The sequence below is a fragment of the Oryza sativa genome, chromosome 5 (genome assembly GCF_034140825.1).
Source record: "Oryza sativa Japonica Group chromosome 5, ASM3414082v1".
Classification (NCBI taxonomy): domain Eukaryota; kingdom Viridiplantae; phylum Streptophyta; class Magnoliopsida; order Poales; family Poaceae; genus Oryza; species Oryza sativa.
Window position 1 is genome coordinate 289,661 of NC_089039.1, and position 22,162 is coordinate 311,822.

General features: G+C 40.5%; 4 protein-coding genes and 1 long non-coding RNA gene across 10 annotated transcripts; 3 read left to right on the top strand and 2 right to left on the bottom strand.

Annotated features, from left to right (window-relative positions):
* Positions 1–1,030: 1,030 nt before the first annotated feature.
* LOC112939029 (uncharacterized) lies at positions 1,031–4,143 on the bottom strand. Its single transcript, XR_003242369.2, has 3 exons — positions 4,054–4,143; positions 1,875–1,927; positions 1,031–1,373 (listed from the first exon to the last, which is right to left on the bottom strand). It is a non-coding gene; the product is annotated as an uncharacterized lncRNA (long non-coding RNA).
* On the top strand, positions 3,195–5,463 carry LOC4337555 (ras-related protein RABA2a). Its single transcript, XM_015783679.3, has 2 exons — positions 3,195–3,474; positions 4,786–5,463. The coding sequence occupies exons 1-2, from the start codon at positions 3,304–3,306 to the stop codon at positions 5,275–5,277; spliced, it is 663 nt and encodes a 220-aa protein (XP_015639165.1). The 5' UTR covers positions 3,195–3,303; the 3' UTR covers positions 5,278–5,463.
* Positions 5,464–5,584: 121 nt separating this feature from the next.
* LOC4337556 (GTP-binding protein YPTM1) lies at positions 5,585–8,992 on the bottom strand. 2 transcript variants are annotated; one of them, XM_015783680.3, is made up of 8 exons: positions 8,807–8,992; positions 8,641–8,713; positions 8,470–8,517; positions 8,307–8,354; positions 7,323–7,394; positions 6,917–7,072; positions 6,465–6,568; positions 5,585–5,939 (listed from the first exon to the last, which is right to left on the bottom strand). In XM_015783680.3, exons 1-8 carry the CDS (start codon positions 8,818–8,820, stop codon positions 5,834–5,836), a joined length of 621 nt encoding a protein of 206 aa, XP_015639166.1. In that variant the 5' UTR covers positions 8,821–8,992; the 3' UTR covers positions 5,585–5,833. The 2 variants fall into 2 exon arrangements, with proteins under 2 accessions (XP_015639166.1, XP_015639167.1); XM_015783681.3 differs by having other exon boundaries at positions 8,307–8,374.
* A 592-nt stretch (positions 8,993–9,584) lies between these two features.
* On the top strand, positions 9,585–15,331 carry LOC4337557 (tubulin-folding cofactor E). Its single transcript, XM_015783678.3, has 15 exons — positions 9,585–9,950; positions 10,422–10,592; positions 11,334–11,380; positions 11,836–11,982; positions 12,065–12,139; positions 12,396–12,505; positions 12,602–12,729; positions 12,938–12,999; positions 13,211–13,318; positions 13,397–13,431; positions 13,653–13,721; positions 14,108–14,199; positions 14,288–14,364; positions 14,772–14,849; positions 15,004–15,331. Exons 1-15 carry the CDS (start codon positions 9,650–9,652, stop codon positions 15,100–15,102), a joined length of 1,599 nt encoding a protein of 532 aa, XP_015639164.1. The 5' UTR covers positions 9,585–9,649; the 3' UTR covers positions 15,103–15,331.
* A 2,269-nt stretch (positions 15,332–17,600) lies between these two features.
* On the top strand, positions 17,601–21,978 carry LOC4337558 (uncharacterized). 5 transcript variants are annotated; one of them, XM_066310566.1, is made up of 6 exons: positions 17,601–17,887; positions 19,240–19,794; positions 19,917–19,987; positions 20,645–20,750; positions 21,407–21,539; positions 21,645–21,978. In XM_066310566.1, the coding sequence occupies exons 2-6, from the start codon at positions 19,715–19,717 to the stop codon at positions 21,777–21,779; spliced, it is 525 nt and encodes a 174-aa protein (XP_066166663.1). In that variant the 5' UTR covers positions 17,601–17,887; positions 19,240–19,714; the 3' UTR covers positions 21,780–21,978. The 5 variants fall into 5 exon arrangements, with proteins under 5 accessions (XP_066166663.1, XP_015640077.1, XP_015640076.1 ...); XM_015784591.2 differs by having other exon boundaries at positions 19,627–19,794; XM_015784590.2 differs by having other exon boundaries at positions 19,633–19,794.
* Positions 21,979–22,162: the final 184 nt, after the last annotated feature.

Genomic DNA, 22,162 nt, shown 5'->3' on the forward strand with positions numbered 1-22,162 from the left:
GGGTGTTTAGATCCAGTAGCGTAAAGTTTTGGCGTGTTATATCGGATATACGGACACACATTTAAAGTATTAAATGTAGTCTAATAATAAAACAAATTACGGAATACATTTGTAAACTGCGAGACGAATTTATTAAGCCTAATCAATTCATCATTAGCCAATGTTTACTGTAGCACCATATTGTCAAATCATGAAGTAATTAGGCTTAAAAGATTCGTCTCGCAAATTAGTCGCAATTTGTGCAATTAGTTATATTTTTAGCATTTATTTAATACTTCATACAGATGTTTAAACGTTCGATATGATAGGGTGAAAAATTTTGAGGTGGGATTTAGGTGGTGTTTAGATCCAGGGAGTAAACTTTAGTCCCTGTCATATCGGATGAATTTGGAGTATTAAATATAGATTACTTATAAAACTAATTACATAAATGAGAGTTAATTCATGTGACAAATTTTTTAAGCCTAATTAATCTATAATTAGCGTGTGTTTAATGTAGCATCACATAGCCTAATAATGGATTAATTAGGCTCAATAGATTCGTCTCGCGAATTAGTCCAGGGTTATAGAATGGGTTTTATTAATAGTCTACGTTTAATATTTATAATTAGTGACCAAACATCCGATGCAATAGAGATTAAAAGGTTTTAATCCCATCTAAACAGGGTCTTAAACAGGGCCTAAGTTTGTTTGTCTTAGAATCAAATTTCACATGAGGATACTTTTGAAGCTGTCATATTTATTTACAAGTGTCAGCTTCATATGATGATGCATGCTAAATTTATTATCACTGTATTTTATCAACTATAGTATACTAGTAATATGCTCGTACTAACGTTACGGTAGTATTTATTAATGCAAATCAAACAATCAAGAGAATTATATGTTTTGGCTATCAAGCATAAAATGAGATAGGTTTAGTTTTTTAGAAAAATAATGATATTATAACTGTTCCATCTTCTGAAACCATGTAATTCCTAATGTACAACTTTGATAATCAGTGAGTAGACATAAAAGTCCACACCATCCATCACCATCCAATGTTTGATTTATATCTCGTTTACAATAGAATTCATTATTTACAATAAGAAGTTTACCATTTTTCTTATAAATCATAAATAATTAGCAATTCCTATTCACCTCCCATCAAACACATTTTCCCTTTTATTTTGTCCTGTTCACATGACCTGGTCACCATTAGAAGGAGCAACACTACTATCTTTTTTGCAAATCGGCAAATCCATATTTCTCTCACCTACGAAGGCACTGGCCACCTTCGACCATCAACCCAATGGTTTTGTCGGTGCCCTTTCTCGCTGTGGCCAAAAGTCTGTCAACTTTATGGCGCTTACATCATGTTGTTTGATTGTGCTCTGAAGAAAAATCAAAAAGATCTCCAATTAGTCCAATGAGTAGAGCAAATACATAGAGCCCTTTGGGGAGGTTCTTCTACATTGCAGGAGAAAATATTATGTTTATCCTGCATAATACGATTGATTCCGCGGATGCTTCTCAATCATGTTTTTTAGGCTCAGCTGGACAAATAACTAAAATAAAACATTTCATAAGAATGATATCAGATGACCATAGCAATGTTATATTGCAAATTTATCTTAAAAATATCCAAAATTTCTATATAATCATCTTATAGTGCATGGCATTTCTCAAGGATCAATCTGCATGCAAACATCAAAATGGAGAATGTTCTGAGTAGATTCTCTATCTATTAACGATGCCTTACAGCATCTTGCAGTATGAGGCTTAATTTGCATTTCTCAAGAGTAGTGGCAATTAGCTCCGGTATTGTAGATTGCTACAAAATAGAAGTGGCTAACAATCAGAAGAAAGAAGAAACACGGTAAAGAAATAAATACCTTCGGGTAGTCACAGGACCATCATTGCATGCCCAACCCTGAATCAGGTCAATCTGGATATACATTTGAATTGAACTGTCAGAAGAGACTAACCAGTTATGATAATGCACTCAACAAATAATAATAAGCTAATTTTAGTTGGAACTGCAATCGTTTTCCTCAAAATTAGTGTGCACTCATCAGGAATTGGTACTTTGGTAGTGCAGACATATCATGGTATCAATATCAGAATTAGCCATAAGTTCGTATCAGTATTTTTCAGGAAAGTCAGGGAAAAGCAGACAATCAATAGGCACACTACTTACTCCGTTGAAAGAAATTTCAGCATTGTTATCACAATATGACATTCTAGTTATCCTGAGAAGCTATATTTATAATTTTTGCATTGCAAATTATTGAACTGTAATGCTATCTTTTCCACTCATAAGCAGTGAAAAGATATATATCCAATCAGCTTGGTTAAAATTCTCATCTCACCTATATATACAGAAGAAAATCCATCAGGTTTCTTTAAATAATTGTAAAATAAACAAAAAACAATCATATATTACTACGATATCAAGTTGCAAATTGCTAGAGCCCCTGCTAGAATTTAACTGTCTCAAGAAACCCAGGACACGGAGGTAGGGGATCGGCAGGATTGAATACCAAAGAGGTTCTGCAGCTGCTCCTTGGCGCTGAAGTTGCAGTGCTTGACGTCACACGTCAGGCTGGAGGTAATTCAACCAGTGCAGCCGACCTGGTCGATCATGATCCCCTCCTTCTCGGCCATCCAGGTGGTGAGGAACTGTGAATACGGTCAGGACGCCACAGTGCCACACCCGTCGGCGCGGGGTGACGGCAGCGAGACAGACGCCGATGCCCGGTTATAATCCTATCGGCAAGGATGACGGCGCGCGAGGCGAGAGAGGATGACGGCGTCGATTGGCCGAAGCGGAGGCGTCGGGAGTCGGCCGTAATGCGTACGGGAGGGCGGAGGATCGATCGCATGCGAGAGGAGATTAGGAGTTGCGCGATCAGCGCCCTACGAGCCGGGTGGGGTAGCGTTTTGCACGATGCTGATAGGGAACAGAGGGAGGTGCGCGATTTCTAATCGATCGGAGCCGTCGGATCAACTTCATCTGTTGGTTTTGGATCGTTGGATGTGTCACACGATGAATGAGTAAAACAACTTGTTGAACTATAGGGTAGATGTGATATGTAAGAATTGCCGTGAAGGCAAGCAAGGAGCACGAATCGCGAAGGGGAAGGAACGGTGGAGACAGGTGGTTGATTCGGCTGGGAAGTCATCTAGGAGTGAGTCTCCCACTAGACTAGAGTGAGCTGGCTTTATTGAGAGTTGAGTTGTTGTTGTTGAGGAGGAAGTGAAGAAGAGGCAGTAGAAAGAAGTAGCAGTAGCAGAAGAGAAGGGAGGAAGGGAATTGGATAGATGGCGGGGACGCGGCGTGCGGAGGAGGAGTACGACTACCTGTTCAAGGTGGTTCTCATCGGCGACTCCGGCGTCGGCAAGTCCAACCTCCTCTCCCGTTTCACCCGCAACGAGTTCTGCCTCGAGTCCAAGTCCACCATCGGCGTCGAGTTCGCCACCCGCACCCTCCATGTATGTCCATCTTTCATCTCCTTCCTTCCTGCTTACTGTACTTACCACTAGCTCTAGCTACCCTAGCTGCTTCGTAATTCCTTTCTCAATCAATTCAATTCCTCTTTCTCCTCGCGCGATCTACCATTTTCTGCAAGCAACCCCTCCTCTACCTTAGATCCGATCTTTCTCTTCAACCAGCAATTCTTTTTTATTTTGACAAATCCAGATCAGGGATCCAATCTGCAATCCCCTCTCTGTCGCATTCTGCTTTTTTCTCCTGCTAAAAAAAACGTGAGCTTTGCTACCTAGATCTACCACACATGCTTCTGCTCAACCATGATCTACTATCACCAATTTCATCAATTCCACATCTACCTCGCCACTCCACTACTTGCATCATTTTACTCCACTAATTTCGTTTAACACACAGAAAACAGTTTCTTTCTTCTTCTTCTTCTTCTTTTTTTTTAAAAAAAAAAACCAGAGGAGGAACTCAATACATACATACATAATAATATGGAGATAGGAGTAACAAGTTGCTGCAGCTCCTGCTTAAAAAATAACAACAGTGTGTGAGCGGAGCGCTCATCCACATACATGTGGGCGATGACGAGGTGCCAGCTGCGTGTGTGCCTTATGGGATCCAATGGCTTGATTGTGATATCCTGATAGGCCATAATCCCAACTGCGCCACCACCTTTACTACTCGTTCATCTCACTGTCACACTCAATTCTGTACCTGGCTTAGCAACTGCCTGACAGCTACTAGTACCTCTGTCCACAGTAATAGTTTAATTTCCTTTTAACAAAAGTAATACTTTCCACAGTAATATTAATAACCTCTTAAAGTTTCTTTCTTTCTTTCTTGTTGTACCTGCTAGGCTTGACAGTGTCTAGCTGCGAGGCTTAAGCTGCTAAATGCTAATGACAATCAGCACACACTTGTTATATACCGACCAAGAAATTGAAAATGGACCAACACAGAGAATTGTGACACCATGCTCTATGATACTTTGAAGATATAATAGTCTGCAGTTCTAGTCAGATTGTACTAAATTGTACACTTTGGGATAGCACCCTCTAATGAACTTACCATGATAAAGTAATAAACTTCCAGTGCCATATGCGTCATGCTTATTTGGAGTTTGGCCTTCAACTCATCAGCCAGTTCAGATTCTTTCCAAGTTCCAAATTATGGCCTCTCCTCCCAATTTTATCTTTTTTGGATAGTTACTGAACACTAGTTCTCTCTATTGAATGTAAACAAATGCATTAGCGTTGGAAAAATTGAAACTGATCCATTTGCATGAAATCTTTGACTTGATGTAGGTGGAGGGCAAGATAATCAAGGCGCAGATCTGGGACACCGCAGGTCAAGAGCGATACAGAGCTATCACCAGCGCTTACTACCGTGGAGCTCTAGGAGCAGTCCTGGTCTACGACGTGAGCAAGCCCACAACCTTTGACAACATCAGCCGGTGGCTCAAGGAGCTCCGCGACCACGCTGATGCAAACATCAGAATCATGCTCGTCGGCAACAAGACTGATCTGAAGCACCTTCGGGCCGTCGCGACAGACGATGCGCACAAGTTTGCTGAGGCAGAAGGGCTGTCCTACATTGAGACTTCAGCTCTTGAGGCCACAAATGTGGAGGAGGCATTCCAGCTGATTCTCGGTGACATTTACAGGGCCATCAGCAAGAAGCCCGTGGCATCAGATGAAGGCGGGGCAGGTGCCGCTGGAGGTGTCAAAGAAGGGAAGACGATCAATGTCGCTGCCGGTGATGCCAATAGTGAAAAGAAGCAATGCTGCTCAACTTAGAACGAATCCTTCAGTTTCAGATGTCATTTCGTGTACCTTGTGTGGTGCTTGTGATTGTTCTTTCTTTTTAAGTTTATTAAAGCTTCGTTGATTCATTTTGTCAGATAAATATTTACCTTGCTATACCTGACAGTCATATATTACCTAAAGCAGTTAATTACTACATATACAGTAGTATCATGTCAAGATCATTGGTTCCTCCTGCATTACTCTTGTCCATTTTTTCAGGGTTGCATCAGTCAACATCCTGCTAATAAGCAGAAACTGACAAGCCTCCAAACACCAGCAAATGACAAGAGTGACAAGCTTGCATCAAGCATCATGATGTTCAGTTCCAACATCATGCATCATATATATTAAATTTAGGCTTATAAACTGTTTTAACAAACCGATGATATCACAAACTGTGGCAAGTAACGAACACTTTGTGCACGCATGATGATGTTGTCTAATGCTAAAGTATCATCCAATCCAATGCTTTTTTTTCCAGCCTTGTGACGAAATGAATCCTCCAACATTTGGCTAGTGCCATGACAGGAACGGCGTCTTGTTGAGTTCATGATGAGCAGCAGCTACTGCTGCTGTTCTGCTGTTGAATGGGCTGGCCTCTCATGTGAATATGGACAGTTGGTTTCCTCTCCACGGCAGGTTGGGTTGCCATCCTGCAGAGGTTGCACGGCAAGGAAATTCACTAGTCAGTCAGGTAGACATAGACCCCTCGTTTGTTGTTGAAAGGCACGGAAAGGAACTAGGAGTACAAAAGGTACATAAACTGCATCATCGGCATTTATTATTCAACATGAAGAGGGTCCTATTATTTTCAGCTTATGAATTATGGATTATCGTGGGCACGTTTCCCAAGTTCCTAAATGGTTCCATTTCTTTAAAAACTTTCTTCACCAGCATTTCTTAGAATTTTTTTAAATCAACATTTCAACTTTCTAATATTAAATTTATTCATTTGCACCCTCAAATAATTGTCATAAACTTTCATCAGCTATAAAGAAGCAATATTCAGAATGGTCATAGCCTAGGAAATCAAATTTCATGGTCGAGTGCAAAACTGGAATTTCCTTTCAAAGGATGGAAAGGTTCATGACAAAATTTGAGAAAGAAGTTCAAAATTAAGCTAGGGAAAAATATGGGCCTCCAAGGCTCCAAGGGTGCAACAAATGGATTACTCCTACCTTTTCTTGATGTCTGACGACATGGTTAAGAAAGCTTCCTCCACATTGATGGATTCCTTTGCACTTGTCTCAAGAAAAGAAATCCCTAATGACTCTGCAAAAGCCTGCAATTAAACATTAACATTTCAGTCAGTTGATACCATGTTCAGTCTTTAGTCCTGAAGAGCAGAGACTGAAAATGCATTCAGGAAGATATATACCAAGAACATACAAAGATATAGGTCTACAAAAGAAGGTACATGCTACATAGTGGTTTCTGGAAATATTTTCACAACCAGGGATACAATATGACAATATCCCTTCAATAAGCTCAATGGATACTACATTGATCTATGTATGCTAACAACAGACATCTCTGATAAGTTGATGACAGCAACAATCAGTGAATATGACATTCTAAGTGTAGCATGACTGCAGAAATTTCCTATGATTTCTTTAAAACTATAAATTACCTTGGCTTCTTCTGTATCAACAACCTTACTGTCAACCAAATCACACTTGTTCCCAACTAGAAGCTTGCATACACTGTCACTGGCATACCTATCAATCTCACTCAACCACTGCTTCACATTATTGAAGCTTTCCATGTCTGTCACATCATAAACAATCTGAAAAAGTATTGTAAGATGTATTAACTCCATGCGTGGAAGTCTAGATCTTGAAAAGTAGAACACAACATATAATGCAAAAAGAAAGAAGGAAGAAATTCAATTCAATAACAACCAATGTAAACTGTAAACCTATTCAGTCAATCGTAAATCATTCAGTACTACATCGCGGAAGAAAAACAGTACAGCTAAAAAAATCAGTTTAAGATTTTAAAGATCTTATAAACTGCAAAAACTCAATAGGACTTACAATGATTCCATGAGCTCCCCGGTAATAACTGCTTGTTATTGTCCTGAACCTTTCCTGACCTGCTGTGTCCCACTGAAAAAGAAACAACATCATTATAATAATTTGAGGGCTGAACAAATAAAGGTATATTTCATAAAGCAATGTGTGTCCTGATACATCAATACTCACCAAACAATTAAACATTAAGACCATAATTTCCAATTGTTTATGTATATATGTCTACTTGGCAAGCATGTGTAATCTAAATCTGATGTGAACTGATGCAGTAAATCAGCTGCTTGGCAAGTACATTGTCCCAACTCTAAGCTTTTCTTTAGGGTCCCAACTATAAGCTCTCCCTGACTATAACTCTAAGCTATGTGGTCTTAATTAGCTAGATCTTGAAAACCTCTCCTATCAACTGTACCAGTTCCCTCCAAAAACAAAGTTGCTGAACAGTCCAGTTCCTCAAATTAGTTTAGGGGTAATTGTCAATGCATGCCTGCATGGTAATTGCTCCATTTCCTGTCCATTCTCCCTTCAACAATAATAGGAGGAAAATGGCAGGTCAACAACTCAGAAAGCATGGACAAGTTGTTTCATTCAAGAATATTCTGCACAGATGGCAAAATTCTTAAATTTTACACCCATCACCATGGTTCTATCATTGTATTCCTCTAAGATTACAATTTTGGATTATTGGAACTAGCACCACGTTTTAGAATATCCAGAGAGTATAAACAAAGGGAGTAAGAACTGAAAACACCGGTCCGGCGAAAAGGAACTGAAAACCAACTTATGACTCAAGTTTTGACAGGATAATGCTAAGGGAGGATACAAGCCAAGCATCCCTAATCCATAGTAGATTGAGTTCCAAAGTTTCTAGAACTAGGCATTATCATCAAAAGTCATGCATCCCAGGCATGAATTAATCGTGCAATTATCTAAAAAATGGATTGGTCTGAACTCGCATAAGAGAATTGTCTCGATGAGGAATGAACTTACAATCTGTAGCTTCACTGTCTTCCCATCGAGTTCAATGGTTCGGATTTTCTGAAAAGGTGACATATTCACTAACAAATTAACGAAATTTGATTCAGTTAGATGATAGCAACTGCAGAATTCAATGGTTCATCAATAGCAAGAGAAGAGGAAGATTTGTACTGACGAAATCAACACCGATGGTACTGATGTAAGTGTCGATGTACGAATCGTCCTGCATGAATCAAACGAACCGGAACTTGTCAGGACGAGAAGTTAATTAAACACCGAACTGTGCTACTCTATTGAAATAAAGAAGAGAAGTTTCCGAGCGAAATTAAGATGGAGGCTTTCTTACAGCAAATCGGAGGAGGAGGCAGGACTTGCCGACGGAGGAGTCGCCGATGAGGAGCAGCTTGAACAGGTAATCGCTGCATCAGAAAACGCAAACACCATTAATCGCAGTTTCACAAAGAGGGGAAATTGGAGACGACGGCCGCGGCGGCGGAGAGTCGGGAACTTACTACTCGATGCTCATGGCGTCCTCTTGGGTTGTTGGGTCTCGACGGATTTGGAGGACGAAAAACTAACTAGAATTCTAAAAAGGCGAGGTTTTTTAGCGAAGGGGAGGAAGAGACAGGTGGAAGGAGGATCACAAGAAGAAGGCAACCTTGGAAACTAACCAAGGAAGCAAAGCGAACAAAAAGGTTGCTTCTTTTCTTGGTGCGGTCGCATCCGTTTTATCAGGCCATAAACCCAAGTCAGGAACTCCCAACTCACAACAAAGTGGGTTCGGTTTGCCGGCTAAAAAGGAATTTTTAAGAGTCAAAAAGGACTGGGAGCTTTTCATTGACAGGTGACTAAGCACAGTCAATTTCTTCCCTTCAGAGTCCAAATTAAAGTTAGGCTGTCTTGATTTGTGACTCAAAATTACTATATTTATCTTTTTTTTATGTCCATATTCATGTATATTTATTTTAGGACGGAGAAAATACTAGTACAAACTTGCATGATACAGTATATTGTGAAATTTTGTATGATAATGTAAAGTGGTTTGGTTGTGGTAGATCTTTTTTACTTATTGCTACCAATGGTGTATTATTATTAGTTAAAGATTGTAAAGCTGGTGAAAGCTTGACATATAAAGGTTTTGTTTTCATCTAGTACAGTAGTAGAGTATTTTTTTTTCTTTTTTGATTGATGGTGATAAAAAAATCATCTCTCCCAGTTGCAACTTCCAAATTTGGCCGGATAAGGCCAGCCCACAGCCCAAAATAGTGAAGCGATGGGGCTAAATGGGCCAAAGAAATGAACGGCAACTCCCAATTCACTTCACTTCGTAGTAGTAGTAGTAGGAGACGACATCCATGGCCGCCGTCGCCTTCCGCTTGGGACAGCGCGTGCACGCCGCCGGCGACCCCGCCCGCGTCGGCACCGTGCGTTACCTCGGCCCTGTCGACGGCCACCCCGGAGACTGGCTGGGCGTCGACTGGGACGCCGGCGCCGGCGGCCGCCATGACGGGTCGCTCGCCGGCCGCCGCTACTTCGTTGCCGCCGGGGAACGCTCCGCCTCCTTCGCGCGCCCCACCGCGCTCAGCGCCGGGATCACGCTCCCCGACGCCATACGCAACCGCTACCGTGTCGAGGAATTCACCAAGGAGGAACAAGGTCCGCATCCCTCGATTCCTCGGCTTCCAAATCCAAATCTTGCTGCTCTTCATTCCACCAGCTAGCTTCTTTTTCTTTTTTTTTTCCCATTCCACTTATTAATTTTTTGCTAAAATTCATCCTAGTACATACTTTCTACCTTCTATGCGTTGTAAATAGCATTCGAGAAATCGGCTACACATTTTTTTTGTTGCATTATACAACTTAGGCTCAAGCATCCATGTTGGCATGTGTATATGTACTAGTTCTTGAATTTGACAGTTGCTCATTGCTTGAGAGCATGTATGGGACACCTCGTGTTAAAATTTCAAAATCATGTGCTATTGGTGGGTTGGCGTAAGATTTTCCAGCTACTCTGTTTTCTTTTCCCTGTTTCAAGGGCAGAAGATTTTCCGTTGCTTGTAAAAGCAATATGCATACACCTTTTTACATTTATAATGATACCCGATATAAACATTTTGTTGTGTCCAGATGAAATGTATGTCTTCTCATCAAGTCAGAAGCGCGTGTCAGTGGAATTGGTTGGCAAGAACAAAGTTGAGGAAAAGCTGAAAAACCTCAATGATCTGACCAGTGCATCTGTATCCTACATGGGAGTAAGCTCAATTGGGCCAGGAGATGAACTAAAGAATTTGGTTCCAAGTACTTACTATCCTTTAATCCTTAAATCATCTCTTTTATTTGATTGTTTTGCAACCCAGCGATACATGTCAAGCTTCCTGATCTTATATATTGGAAACGTTACCTTCCTTAGAGGGAACACAATGTATATATTTTGTTTGGTTCACTGGAGGCTCTGCAGCTAAAGCATTTAGTTCACTGCATATTTTGGCATTGGAAATGAGATAATGGAATAGAGTTTATAGTTTCTTAACGTATGCAAAATTAAAAGGGTGGTAACCTAAAGTACTTCGTATTTGTGTCACTTTTTATTCTTTGAGTGTAAATTTGAGACTCGATGTACTGACCGACTGTAACAACGTCGGCATCTACAATAACTGAGTTGAAATACCTTTTAGCTGCATTTTCTTATTAAAGTTTCCTTTAGCAAACTAAATATGTGTTCACCCCACAGCTGGGTCATTTTCAACTACAATATTCTCATATTTCCTATAAAGATGACATTATGTATTGGCTCACCTCTAGCATCTAGGTTCTGGGTTAAGACTAGTCCCTTAGGACCTAATTCAGTTGTATCACCATTACATAATCTATTTGAAAATGGCATGAATTCTCTTAGGCCATTAGTAGGCACTGAGCATTGGAGGGATGATTTTACTAGTAAACATTCATTAGAAATTTGCTGGCAGGACTGTCATGCATACTTGGCCTATGTTTATCCTGAATTCTGATGAGTACTGACAATAGTTTTGCTCGTTTCAGATCTCAGACAGCTTGATTTAACTGGAAATCTTCTCTCTCAGTGGCAAGTATGTACCTCAAGAGACTAACATTATGGTTAGCACAATTTTTAATTAGTATGGATATAACATACAAAACTTCATAAATTGAAACATGCACAGCAAAAGGCTGTATGCTCTTCATTACAATGGTGCCACATTGTGCTGTTGAACTTCATTACTCATAAGCTTGGAGTTTATTCAAATTTATGTTATTTTGACCTAGAAGTAAAACTTGTGGTATATCCCTGTATTGGATTATTAATACTTTTCATGTGCGTTGGTAAGCTATGTAATCATCACCAACCATCTTATCTTTTTCACCTCTGTTGAAAGCACATTTAGCATCTTTTACTCACTTGACAGTACAGGTCACGATTTGCTTGATATCCTGAACTTTCAATTGTTTTGTTATGTTTTCTCACAATTGATGCTAATGTTATGTTTCTTTTGGCATTTGGCTGAACAGTTTTGTTCTTTCACAGGATATATTCTCTCTGTGTGAAGCTCTGGCATCACTGGAAATTCTTGATTTGACAAACAATACCATGGAGAATGACTTTACTGACAGTTCATCTGTCAAGAATATCCGTGTTTTGGTTCTCAACTACTGTGGTGTAACATGGGAACTGGTATGCCCCTTGGCTGACACAATGAAGCTTCTATTTATTGATGCCAATCACAGTATAAGTTGATGTTTATTTATGTGAACAGGTTGAAAAGATTAAAGTCTCATTTTCATGTCTCAGTGAACTCCATCTAATGACGAACAGGATAAAAGCAATGATGGTTAGCGTTTCTTCTTGTACATTTTTTTGCCATGCATTTTATGCCTACTGCTTCATTTACTGTTATTCATCCAAAGTAAAACAGAAACTCCTCATAAAAGTTTTCCCCTGGCTAACTGGAAAATGATCCATTTGGAAATTTGAATAGGTAGTCCTTCCAAATCTTGCAGTGCAAGGTTTTCCTTCTTCAACTTTGTGTACATTAAGAAACAGCTTTGAAGAACTAACTATAAACTATCATGTGTCCGCTTATCTAGACTCCAGTTGGAAATATTGTTCAAGGTTTCGATACACTGCGACTCTTAAATTTAGAAGACAATCACATTGATTCATGGGATGAAATTGTGAAACTATCTTACTTAAGAAGGTACAAATGTATAACTGAAGCTTTTGTCTTAAGTTAATGTTACTTCTGCATTTCAGAACTGTAGATATTGATGTTTTTCCTTCTTTTTTGGGGCAGCTTGGAACAGCTCCATTTGAATAAGAACATGCTAAAACATGTAACATATCCATCCAATCCTCCTCCACTAGGATCTCTTGGCGATGCAGCTGTTTTGCCTTTTGAAAAACTACGAGTTCTTCTCTTAGGTATTTTTTGTGATCTGGCTTCCCTTATCTATTCCATAACAAAATATCGAATCTAAGATATTTTCTGTAATATCTGGCTTCCGTTATCTATTTGGGAAAATTGATCATGCGCCATGAAATGTTTTCCATAATATTTTCTGTTTAAGAACTGCCTTTAATTCAAGTAAGTTCAAAATGACTTGCTAATGATCACTTTCAAATGCCTCAGGATCTAACCAGATAGATGAGGTCCTTTCTGTGGATTCACTTAACCTCTTTCCGAGTTTAACAGTAAGCAAGTTTCTTTCTAATGGTTTGTGTTTATTATTCTGAAATTTAGTATTGATGTTCAATTCCTTTTCTATGAGGTTTGAACAGTTAGAACTGCAAGATTTTGATACACTGCGATTCTTAGATTTACAAGAATGTTATGATGTACACCACACTGTATTTTTATTAGTTATGGCTTAGCACGCCAATACTAATATCTACTTTTCTAAAGGATGTCAGGCTTTCTGATAATCCTGTAGCTGACCCTGCCAAGGGCGGCGTGCCTCGATTTGTGCTTATCGCCCGACTAGGAAAAGTTAAAATACTGAATGGTAGTGAGGTATGTTGAGTCCCTGGATGTTTCTTGAGCATGTATGTTGTACAAATATGTTACTTCATCTTTCTTTTCCATATCCAGATAAGTCCACGTGAGCGAAGGGAAGCAGAGATACGGTCAGTTAATCCCTTCTGTAAATTTATTACCTTCTTTTATGATGTATAGGGCCTCTGTATATGGCTAGCCATCCATTATTTACATGTGTGTTTATCCATGCCAACGGTGAATTTTTCTTCTGGTTTTCTAGAAAGTGTTCTTGCACTTATCTATATTGTCTTGCTTTTCTCGAAGGAATACCACAATTACGATATCTGATACTTTTGATGCAAAAACATAGATATGTTCGCCTTGTTATGGGAAAAGCTGAATCATATGATCCTGAAGAGATCAAACGGCTGCACCCTAGGTAAGGTTGTCCAATTTCCCTTCTTTACTTTTTGACACCACATGACCATGATATAACCAAAGGATTTTTCACTACATATGCCATTATTTTGCTGCAAAGGACACATGTTGTTACTTAAATGATTTCACCACATGAGCTGTGACCTTACTAACTAGAAAAGCTCTACCTAGTCAATTCCAGCCTATATGATCTCAGTTATACCTGTTATTCAACAATTAGGATTATATGTCTATCTTGATGTTTACACGCGCTTCCAAATTTGTGTTGCTTGGCTTCATTTGCTAAATTTAACTTCCCTGGGACTAGGCTGGGACAGATACCTGATGATAGTGACGCACCAATTATTAATTGGATTATGCTTAGGCAATAACGATTTGTCAATGCAGATTTGCTGAGCTGAAAGCCTTTCATGGTATTGAGGATGAGAAGCCGAGTTCAAGGACTTCTGGTCCTCAAAAAATGGCTTCTGGGCTTATAAGTAATAATGTTGAACTATAATTAAGGCAAGAGAGTTGTATGGTATGCATGCGAGGAAGTGATTTTTTCTTTTCCTCCGTTGCACACAGGTATCACCTTGAAATGCGTAGGGCCATCTATGGGTGAGAAGCAACCATTGACAAAGAAGCTGCCTCCTGCAACTACTGTAAGTACTTCTTGGGTCCTATTACTACTTATTAGCTGTCCTTTTTTCGTGGTTGAGTCTTTGAGACCAGCAGATAGAGAAAAACGATTCTCTTTTTTCGTATGCACACTTTCCGAGCTGCTAAACGGTGTGTGCTTTACAAAAATTATTTATAGAAAAGTTGCTTTAAAAAATCATATTAATCAATTTTTCAAGTTTGAAATAATTAATACTCAATTAATCATGTGTTAATGACTCACCTCGTTTGGTGTATCTTTTCAATCTTCTCCTTTCCTTTCCTCTCAAACACAGGTTGGTTATGTTTAGCTTTCACATGCGAGATATTAGTGGCAACTTGCTGATAGTGATATAACATGCTCTCCTGTTTTGCTACGACGGCTAAATTGCCTATGATTTGCATGTTATAGGTTGGAAAGTTAAAATCTTTGTGCGAGAGCTTCTTTAAACTGAAGGACGTTAAACTGAGACTGTATCTTGAGGAAGAGGTATGGATTATTTGTGCTGTGTATGATCATTGCTCATGTATTAAAATGTTGTCGAGAAAGGAAAAAAAAAAGAAAAGAAGAGGCAGAAAGCTAGGTAGGGTAAAATACTTGCATGCTGGAACGGCTGGGATCTGATCGATTTGCATTTTGACAGGGTTGCCCTATGCCGCAATTCTTCGAGGAAGACACGGTTTCTCTCATGGAGCTTGGGATCGGCACGGGATCGACCATTATCGTGGACGAAGAAAGCTAGCCTAATCTAGTTTACTGGCATTCTTTGTGTGCGTTTTAATTTGATTTATTTGAGTAAATTTGGTGTGTTGAGCTGGAGAAAACAAAGTCCCTGTAACATGGTACAAATGCTCAAGTAACTTACACTCGGCAGCTTAACGCCATCAAATGTGTGTGCATGTACGTGCTCTCGAGTCTCGACTCGACCACATTATGAGTCATGACAGAAAGACAATCATTCTTGCTGTTTAGTACCTTTTGAGCATAATGGCTGGTTATAGCAACTTATCTTGCTGTTTATCTTTTAATCATAATGGCGGGCTGGTTATAGTAACTTTTAGATGTAAATCTAGGCATATTTTTTTATCAAGATATATAATTAAAAGTTATTATATTGTAAGACGGATGGAGTACTATTTTTTTTCTTGTTTGCACAAGAAAAAAAAAACTGGATGTAGCATATGATTCTCCAAGCCTTTTCTATCTGCCGCGTCGCTCTCCATCCAGCGATGGTGAATTCGTCAAATCTACCCCATAGTTCAACAAATGATTTCAGTCATCACTCATTCTTTCGGTTCTCACGCAACGGTCTAGATCGCATCTACGGAATTGACATTGTGCTATCTTCAGGATTGGGTTTCACTAGAATGCCATCCTAAAATATGGCTTCGCTAAAACACCATTTTCAAACCAGTACAACTTGCTGGAATGCCATTTCTTCCTCTCTTTTTTTTAATCAAATTACATGAATTTTACCTTGTTTTTCTTGATGAGCTGACCAAAATACCCCCTCTAGATTTCATCCCCTCTTTCGTTGCTTTGTTCCCATCACCGGTGAGCCACCGCCACCATTCTCCTTGGCTCCTTCTCGTGCTTGCAAAGGACCCAGATGTTGATATCATGAAAATGATATTATCTCTCAGTTACTATGATGTTCCTCACCATTTGAGAGCTTGTTTGCTGTACCTGAGTATATTTCCAGAAGATAATGAGATCAACAAACAACGTTTGATAAATAGATGGATCGCGGAAGGATTCATTCTCGAAGAACAAGGGTTAACAGACTTCATATGAAGTTGGTGAACGCTATTTTAACTAGCTCATCAATAGATGCTTGATCCAATTCCAACCAGTTGGTTCAAAGCATGGTCAAGTTGATGGCATCATTCTTGATTTCCTTGCATGCAATGCAAGGCTTCTGAAGAGAATTTTGTTACCCCATTCGATTCAATGATGATACAGAGCAAGGGCTTGTTTCAGACAATAAGGTGGTCAGGGTTGGTAGGCTTCGTTCGTGTGAATAATCAGAATGGACAGCACGGCTGCTCTTCTCCGTCGGCGGGCAGCTGCTCTTCCTCGCCTTCACTCACCTCGATCGATCGGCACGCGGCTGTGAGGAAGCAGATGATGCTCCAGCGCGCCACCTCGATCCTCCCCGAACAGCCAGCCTCTCCTTGTTCATCTGCCAGAACGCGCGCGCCCACGAGCCTCCTCGCCGACATGGCTGCGCCGCCCCCTCCTCCACTCCATCGCAGCAGCACAGCCGGCCGACGACGACAGTGTGCCCCGCTTCCGGATCCTGTCCAGCCGCCTCACCACCGCCCTCGCACCCACGCTGCTGCCTCCCTCGTCGTCGCGCCGGCTTCTTCCCCTCCTCTCACCAACCAACCAAGAACAACAGACAACGGGCAGATAGCGTGCCTACCGCTGCCCGCCAGGGGCAAAAAGGTCTGTCTATGTGCCAAAACATTTTCAATTCATGTAAAATGGAGAAAATGAATAGCATTCCAGCAGCAAATTGTACTCGTTTGAGAGTTGTATTTTAGCGAAGCCACATTTTTCGAAGATGGTATAATATCAATTTTCTCGTCTCGACCTACCACTCCTGTATCTCTGTATACGCATCACACGCCCACAGTCCGCTCCACGTTCTGCATTGCTCGTGATCTTCCTCTCCTCCCTTTCAACCACCGCCGCCGAATTTCCTCACAACCATCATCATCGCGATTGCCAACGATCCCCCACCTCGGGTTTGTCGTCGCGGTGACCGAGCCCCCGCCAACCGTCGTGCCGCGCCACCCTGTCTCGCTCTAGCGCCATTGCTGATTCGTCAGATCGAGGTCTAGCCGCCGGCTTTGTGCCGCCCAAGAGCAGGAAGAACGCGGGGTTGGTGTGAGGGATCCTCGGCTCGATCGAGGCGCAACCCGTTCATGACGTGAGCGCTCCCGGCCGTTGGGAGCCACGTCAGCCGGCGGCCTCCGCCGTCGAGCTTTTCCTCGCCGACCGACACCTTCTCCCTACCCATTGGCGAATGCCCTGGAGGTTTAGGTTGAGATGGGAGTAGAGGGGAGTGAGGTGAAAGAAGATTGCTGGTTGGCTTGTGGGGGCCCTACACTGACTCGGCCGCCACGTGAACAACAACAACAATTAAAAGTGATCCTGTTAAAACTCAACGACAAGATAAGGGACCTTAGATGAACTTTTTTGGGATATGAAAAAACTCCAGCCTCATGGGCCTGTGCATATGACCCATACCGCGGCAGCAGAGCGCTGCACGACCTCCGCCTCCGCAATCCGTCCCGTCCCGTCTCCTCGCCTGCCGATCTCCATCTAGCAGAGGTGGCGCCGGCGTCCTCCTGCTCCCGCCGCATTCGCTCGCCGGTGAGCATCCTAATCCATCCCATCCGGCCTCGGCCTCGGCCTCGAATTTCGTCTCCTCGCCCGCCGCTTGCGCCGATCCCCATCCTGCGAGCAGAGGTGGCGCCCGGCGTCCTCCTTCAATTCTTCCACCGCATCGTCGCTCGCCGGTGAGCATCCCCTCCCTACCCACACCGTACCTCATCAGGTATTCTGCGTTATCCCTCAAAAAGTTTGGGGGTTCAACCGAAACAGGGTTAGATCTGCCTCTGCCCAGCTCCACCTACTTCCAACTTGTTGTTAATTTTGATTTCCATTTTTATTATAGCAGATGTAATTTGGTCATCCAAACACCCTTAGAACGAAACATGTAAGCTCACATAATTTGTGCTCATCCAAACTCACATAAATTTCTTAAGAAGAATCTAGACCACAAACTACTCATAGTCACACAAAATATCTTTTTATCAAGGTATATTCTTATAAGAAATTTTCATTCCACAAAATTTTCTAAAGGACATACTGTCACACTTGGCATTAATCTAATTTAACTTTTTTTTCTTTATCAGGTTATAAATTTTCTAAAAGACATTTGTGCCACTTGCATGAATCTAATTTAACATTCTTTCTTTATCAGGTTATAAATTGAAACCATTGAACGTACTTTGTCTTCCCGTCCCTAAAACATTGTGATATATCTATAATATTTTAATGTTTTTAATTTTAAAAATAATTTAGACTAATAATATAGATATTTAAATTAGGTAATTAATAAATTCAAATAAACTATAGTTTAGAATAAAAATGCAAAATGATATGTGCCAAGTACAATCTAATAACAATAAAATGTTAGAAACAATATTAATTCAATATTTTTATAAATTTTAAGTACGATTCATACTTAAAATTAAAGAAAAATATAAATTTATATGTAAGTGAGAACATAATAAAATGTAAGTTAAAATCATTAAAGGAAAAATATTATTAATAAACAATGATGTTGATGTATTTCTAAATATTTTCACGTATTATTTATTAAATGTCAATGAGTGAAATGTATGATTTACCATGCGACAGATTAATTATTAAAATTGTATTGTTTTCATCCGTTGCAATGCACGGGCATTTTGCTAGTCCACCTAAATTAAACCAAACAAATGGAGTAGTATATACTAAGGGAATGGTAATTATGCATATGTAACACCAATTTACTTGAAATTTTAATATCCAAAAACTAGATAGATAGGGGTTAATATGTAAAAGTGCCTTTCTCCATTAAATTAATTCCACTTTCCCACCTCACCTCCAAAAACTATCAACTAGATAGATAGGGGTTAATATGTAAAAGTGCCTTTCCCCATTAAATTAATTCTACTTCCCCACCTCACCTCCTCTTCGATTGATTTGAGGAGATAGGGGTTAATATGTAAAAGTGCCTTTCCCCATTAAATTAATTCTACTTCCCCACCTCACCTCCTCTTCGATTGATTTGAGGAAGAGATTCAGTCACCTTTTTTGTCAGATCTTGCCAGGTGTTGCCCACACGCTCGATTTCGTCAACTCTTCCGCTCCCATCTTTCCAAGCAAAAAAAAATCTTTTTCGCGCAAGCAATCCAAATCCAAACCCAAAGGTGGAGCCTTTCTTCCGATTTAAGCCACCCACCCTGTTCACAAGCAATCCAAATCCAAACCCAAAGGTGGAGCCTTTCTTCCAATTTAAGACACCCACCCTGTTCACCCCCGCTTCCAATCCAATCCCTCCTTCGTCTCCTTCCCCTACAAGTTGGGTTGGATAGTTGCACTTCACCCCTACAAGTTGGGTTGGATAGTTGCACTTCACCGTTTCTTGGATTGTTTCATGCTGCAAGGCCAGACATTTATTTGTTCCGCGCGATTTGATCATAAAAAGTTGCAGGTTCTGGTTTCTTGGTGCCCGCAACAGATAGGCTATTGCGTTTTGCTGGACTCTTCTTTTTCTTGAAAAGTTTGCCAAGAAAATGTCATTTTTCACGAGGATTGGCGTTTGGCCATGGATACAGAACAAGGTCGTCGATCCCCTAATGCAAGTAGTTAGAAGGTAAGTTTTCCCCCTTCCATCCGGTGTCACATCTTGGGCTAGATCTGCTTAACTTCTTCGCGAAATGGTTTGTTTTCATTTTGTCCTTGCGTTGCTGACAACTTTCATGTAATGTTGTGCAGGGGAGCTGAGCCGAAGCAACTGGCTTTCTCTGCTGCTCTTGGTGTCACCCTTGGGATCTTTCCGATATGTGGTAAGGAGCCTCTCAAGCCTCAGCATGTCTTCATTGTACCAGATTTTTCTCATAGTTTAACTGAACAAAAGAAGATATCCAAATTAACTGAGTTAAGTGGCCTTAGACAGCCAAGGAGGTTATGATTAGATACAAATTTGCGCATTTAAGCTGTGTAGTTTCATTGTGGCTTTTGATAAGCTGGGGCACTAACTTTTTTTTATTCTTGAAACAATGACTTCCTGCTCCATGGTCTTGAAGAAATAGCACACAATCCTTTTTGGTAAATTACAGATACATGTAGAGTACGTGTATTTAATCTGTTGTGAAATTCGAAGTTCAGTGTTGTTGCGATGCAATGGTAATAGTGTTCTGGTTCTAGAAAGATTAATTCTGGTTGTTATCTTAGAAGTTTGGAGGATCCGTTTTATATTCTCGAGCACTTGTAAATATGATGTGGAGTAGCTACCGAGTTAAAAAGTTTCACAATATTTCTGTGGTGATGATGCTCAATCATGTCTGTGTATAATCCTGCAAGTGAAACTGTCAACACTTTTCACTGTGTGGCATGAAGTTGTAACTTGTAAGCATCGTGCCTGCTGAGCTACTGGTAAAGTGGCAAGCATGTCATATATTCCTCAAAACAACATGATGCATCTTGAGCTTTCATGATTGCAGGGACCACTGTTATTCTTTGTGGAGTTGCAATAGCAATGTTGGGAAGTAGCTGCAATGCTGTTACTGTCATGGTTCTAAATTTCGTTGTTACTCCCCTTGAGCTAAGGTAAACTTGTATTAAATTATTGAGAAGCCACATTCCTGTTGTGCTATCTCTTTGCATGTTCTTTTGTATATACGCCAAACTTTGTTCATAACAGTATGGTGGTCTTTTGCATCATAAAATAGTCTTAGACGTCTGTAGATGCTTGATCTTCTATGTCAAGCTTTGCTCTATGATACGAATCTATGATAGGCCAGGCTATCTGATTTCTTTTGAGTTTGTGTAGCCTGAGTTCCCCTGTTTGGTACTCTGGTATTATCTTGCTTACAGTTTGCATCTTTACATATTATAATCCTCATGTGCATACACTCCCAAATCCATTTTTGTGTTCTTATTAGCTATTTATGGCTTTTGTAAATGCATTTGCTGTTGCTCATTGCTTGCATCTGATGCCTTCTGTATGAATATTTGGATATGTTACAATTTCTGATGTATCCATGAACTGCTTTACTTCAGGTCTTTGCCTTTGCACTTTCATTTATATGTATATTTTCTCTGTAAATGACTAACGGTACCTAGTGCAACAGTGTAGATTTATGACCCATGACAACCTTTGAATTGATTTACCACTGCTGGTGACCTTGTCATTTTGCCAGATTCCTCACTTGGTTTCCATGTGTTTGGCTTTGCTAATTCATTACTGATTATGTTTTGTTCAGCTTGATTGTCCCTTTCTTGCGTTTCGGAGAAGTTATCACAGGCAGTGGACACTTCCCTTTGACTTCAGATGCATTCAAGAAGGTTATCACTGGCCAGGCCTCAAAGGATGTGATGCTCAGCATTGTGCATGCGGTTAGTAAACAAACTTCATCTATTATCCATCTAGCTGATGATATGGCCATTGCTTTGCCTTTGAGGAAACACTGACATGAGTTCTACTGCCAATGCGGATCACAGATGCTCGGGTGGCTGATCGCTGCACCGTTCGCACTTGCTGCGCTGTACATGGTTTTCACCCCTTGTTTCAAGCTTATGGTCGACAGGTTTGGCGGCGTTCCGTCGAGTCCAAGGACGCCGATCAAATTAGTGTAGCCGTGATGTGGAGAGTGATCTGTCCAATACAACGCTTCTGAAGCTGTATATATCAATTATAATTTGTCATGTCCTCAGATTGAGATTGGTCCCTGCCAACATTTTGCTGGGCCATCCTGGACGCCTGTATGAACAAAATCTATCTTCAGAGGCATATATGATGATTCAGCGTATTGCATTCAGGCGTCTGCCTGGGTTATATTTCCTTCTAAATTTGAGTCAAAACTGAAGCCTTCTCGTCGACCTGGTTTAGTGTTTCGCTCTTCACAGCCATGGTACCTCATTGAGATGAGCATTCATTTGCTAATTTGCGTTTAATTGTGGATTTGTGGTTCATGGCAAGCAATTCAAAATGCTTCCTAGGAAATCTGCAACAAACCTTT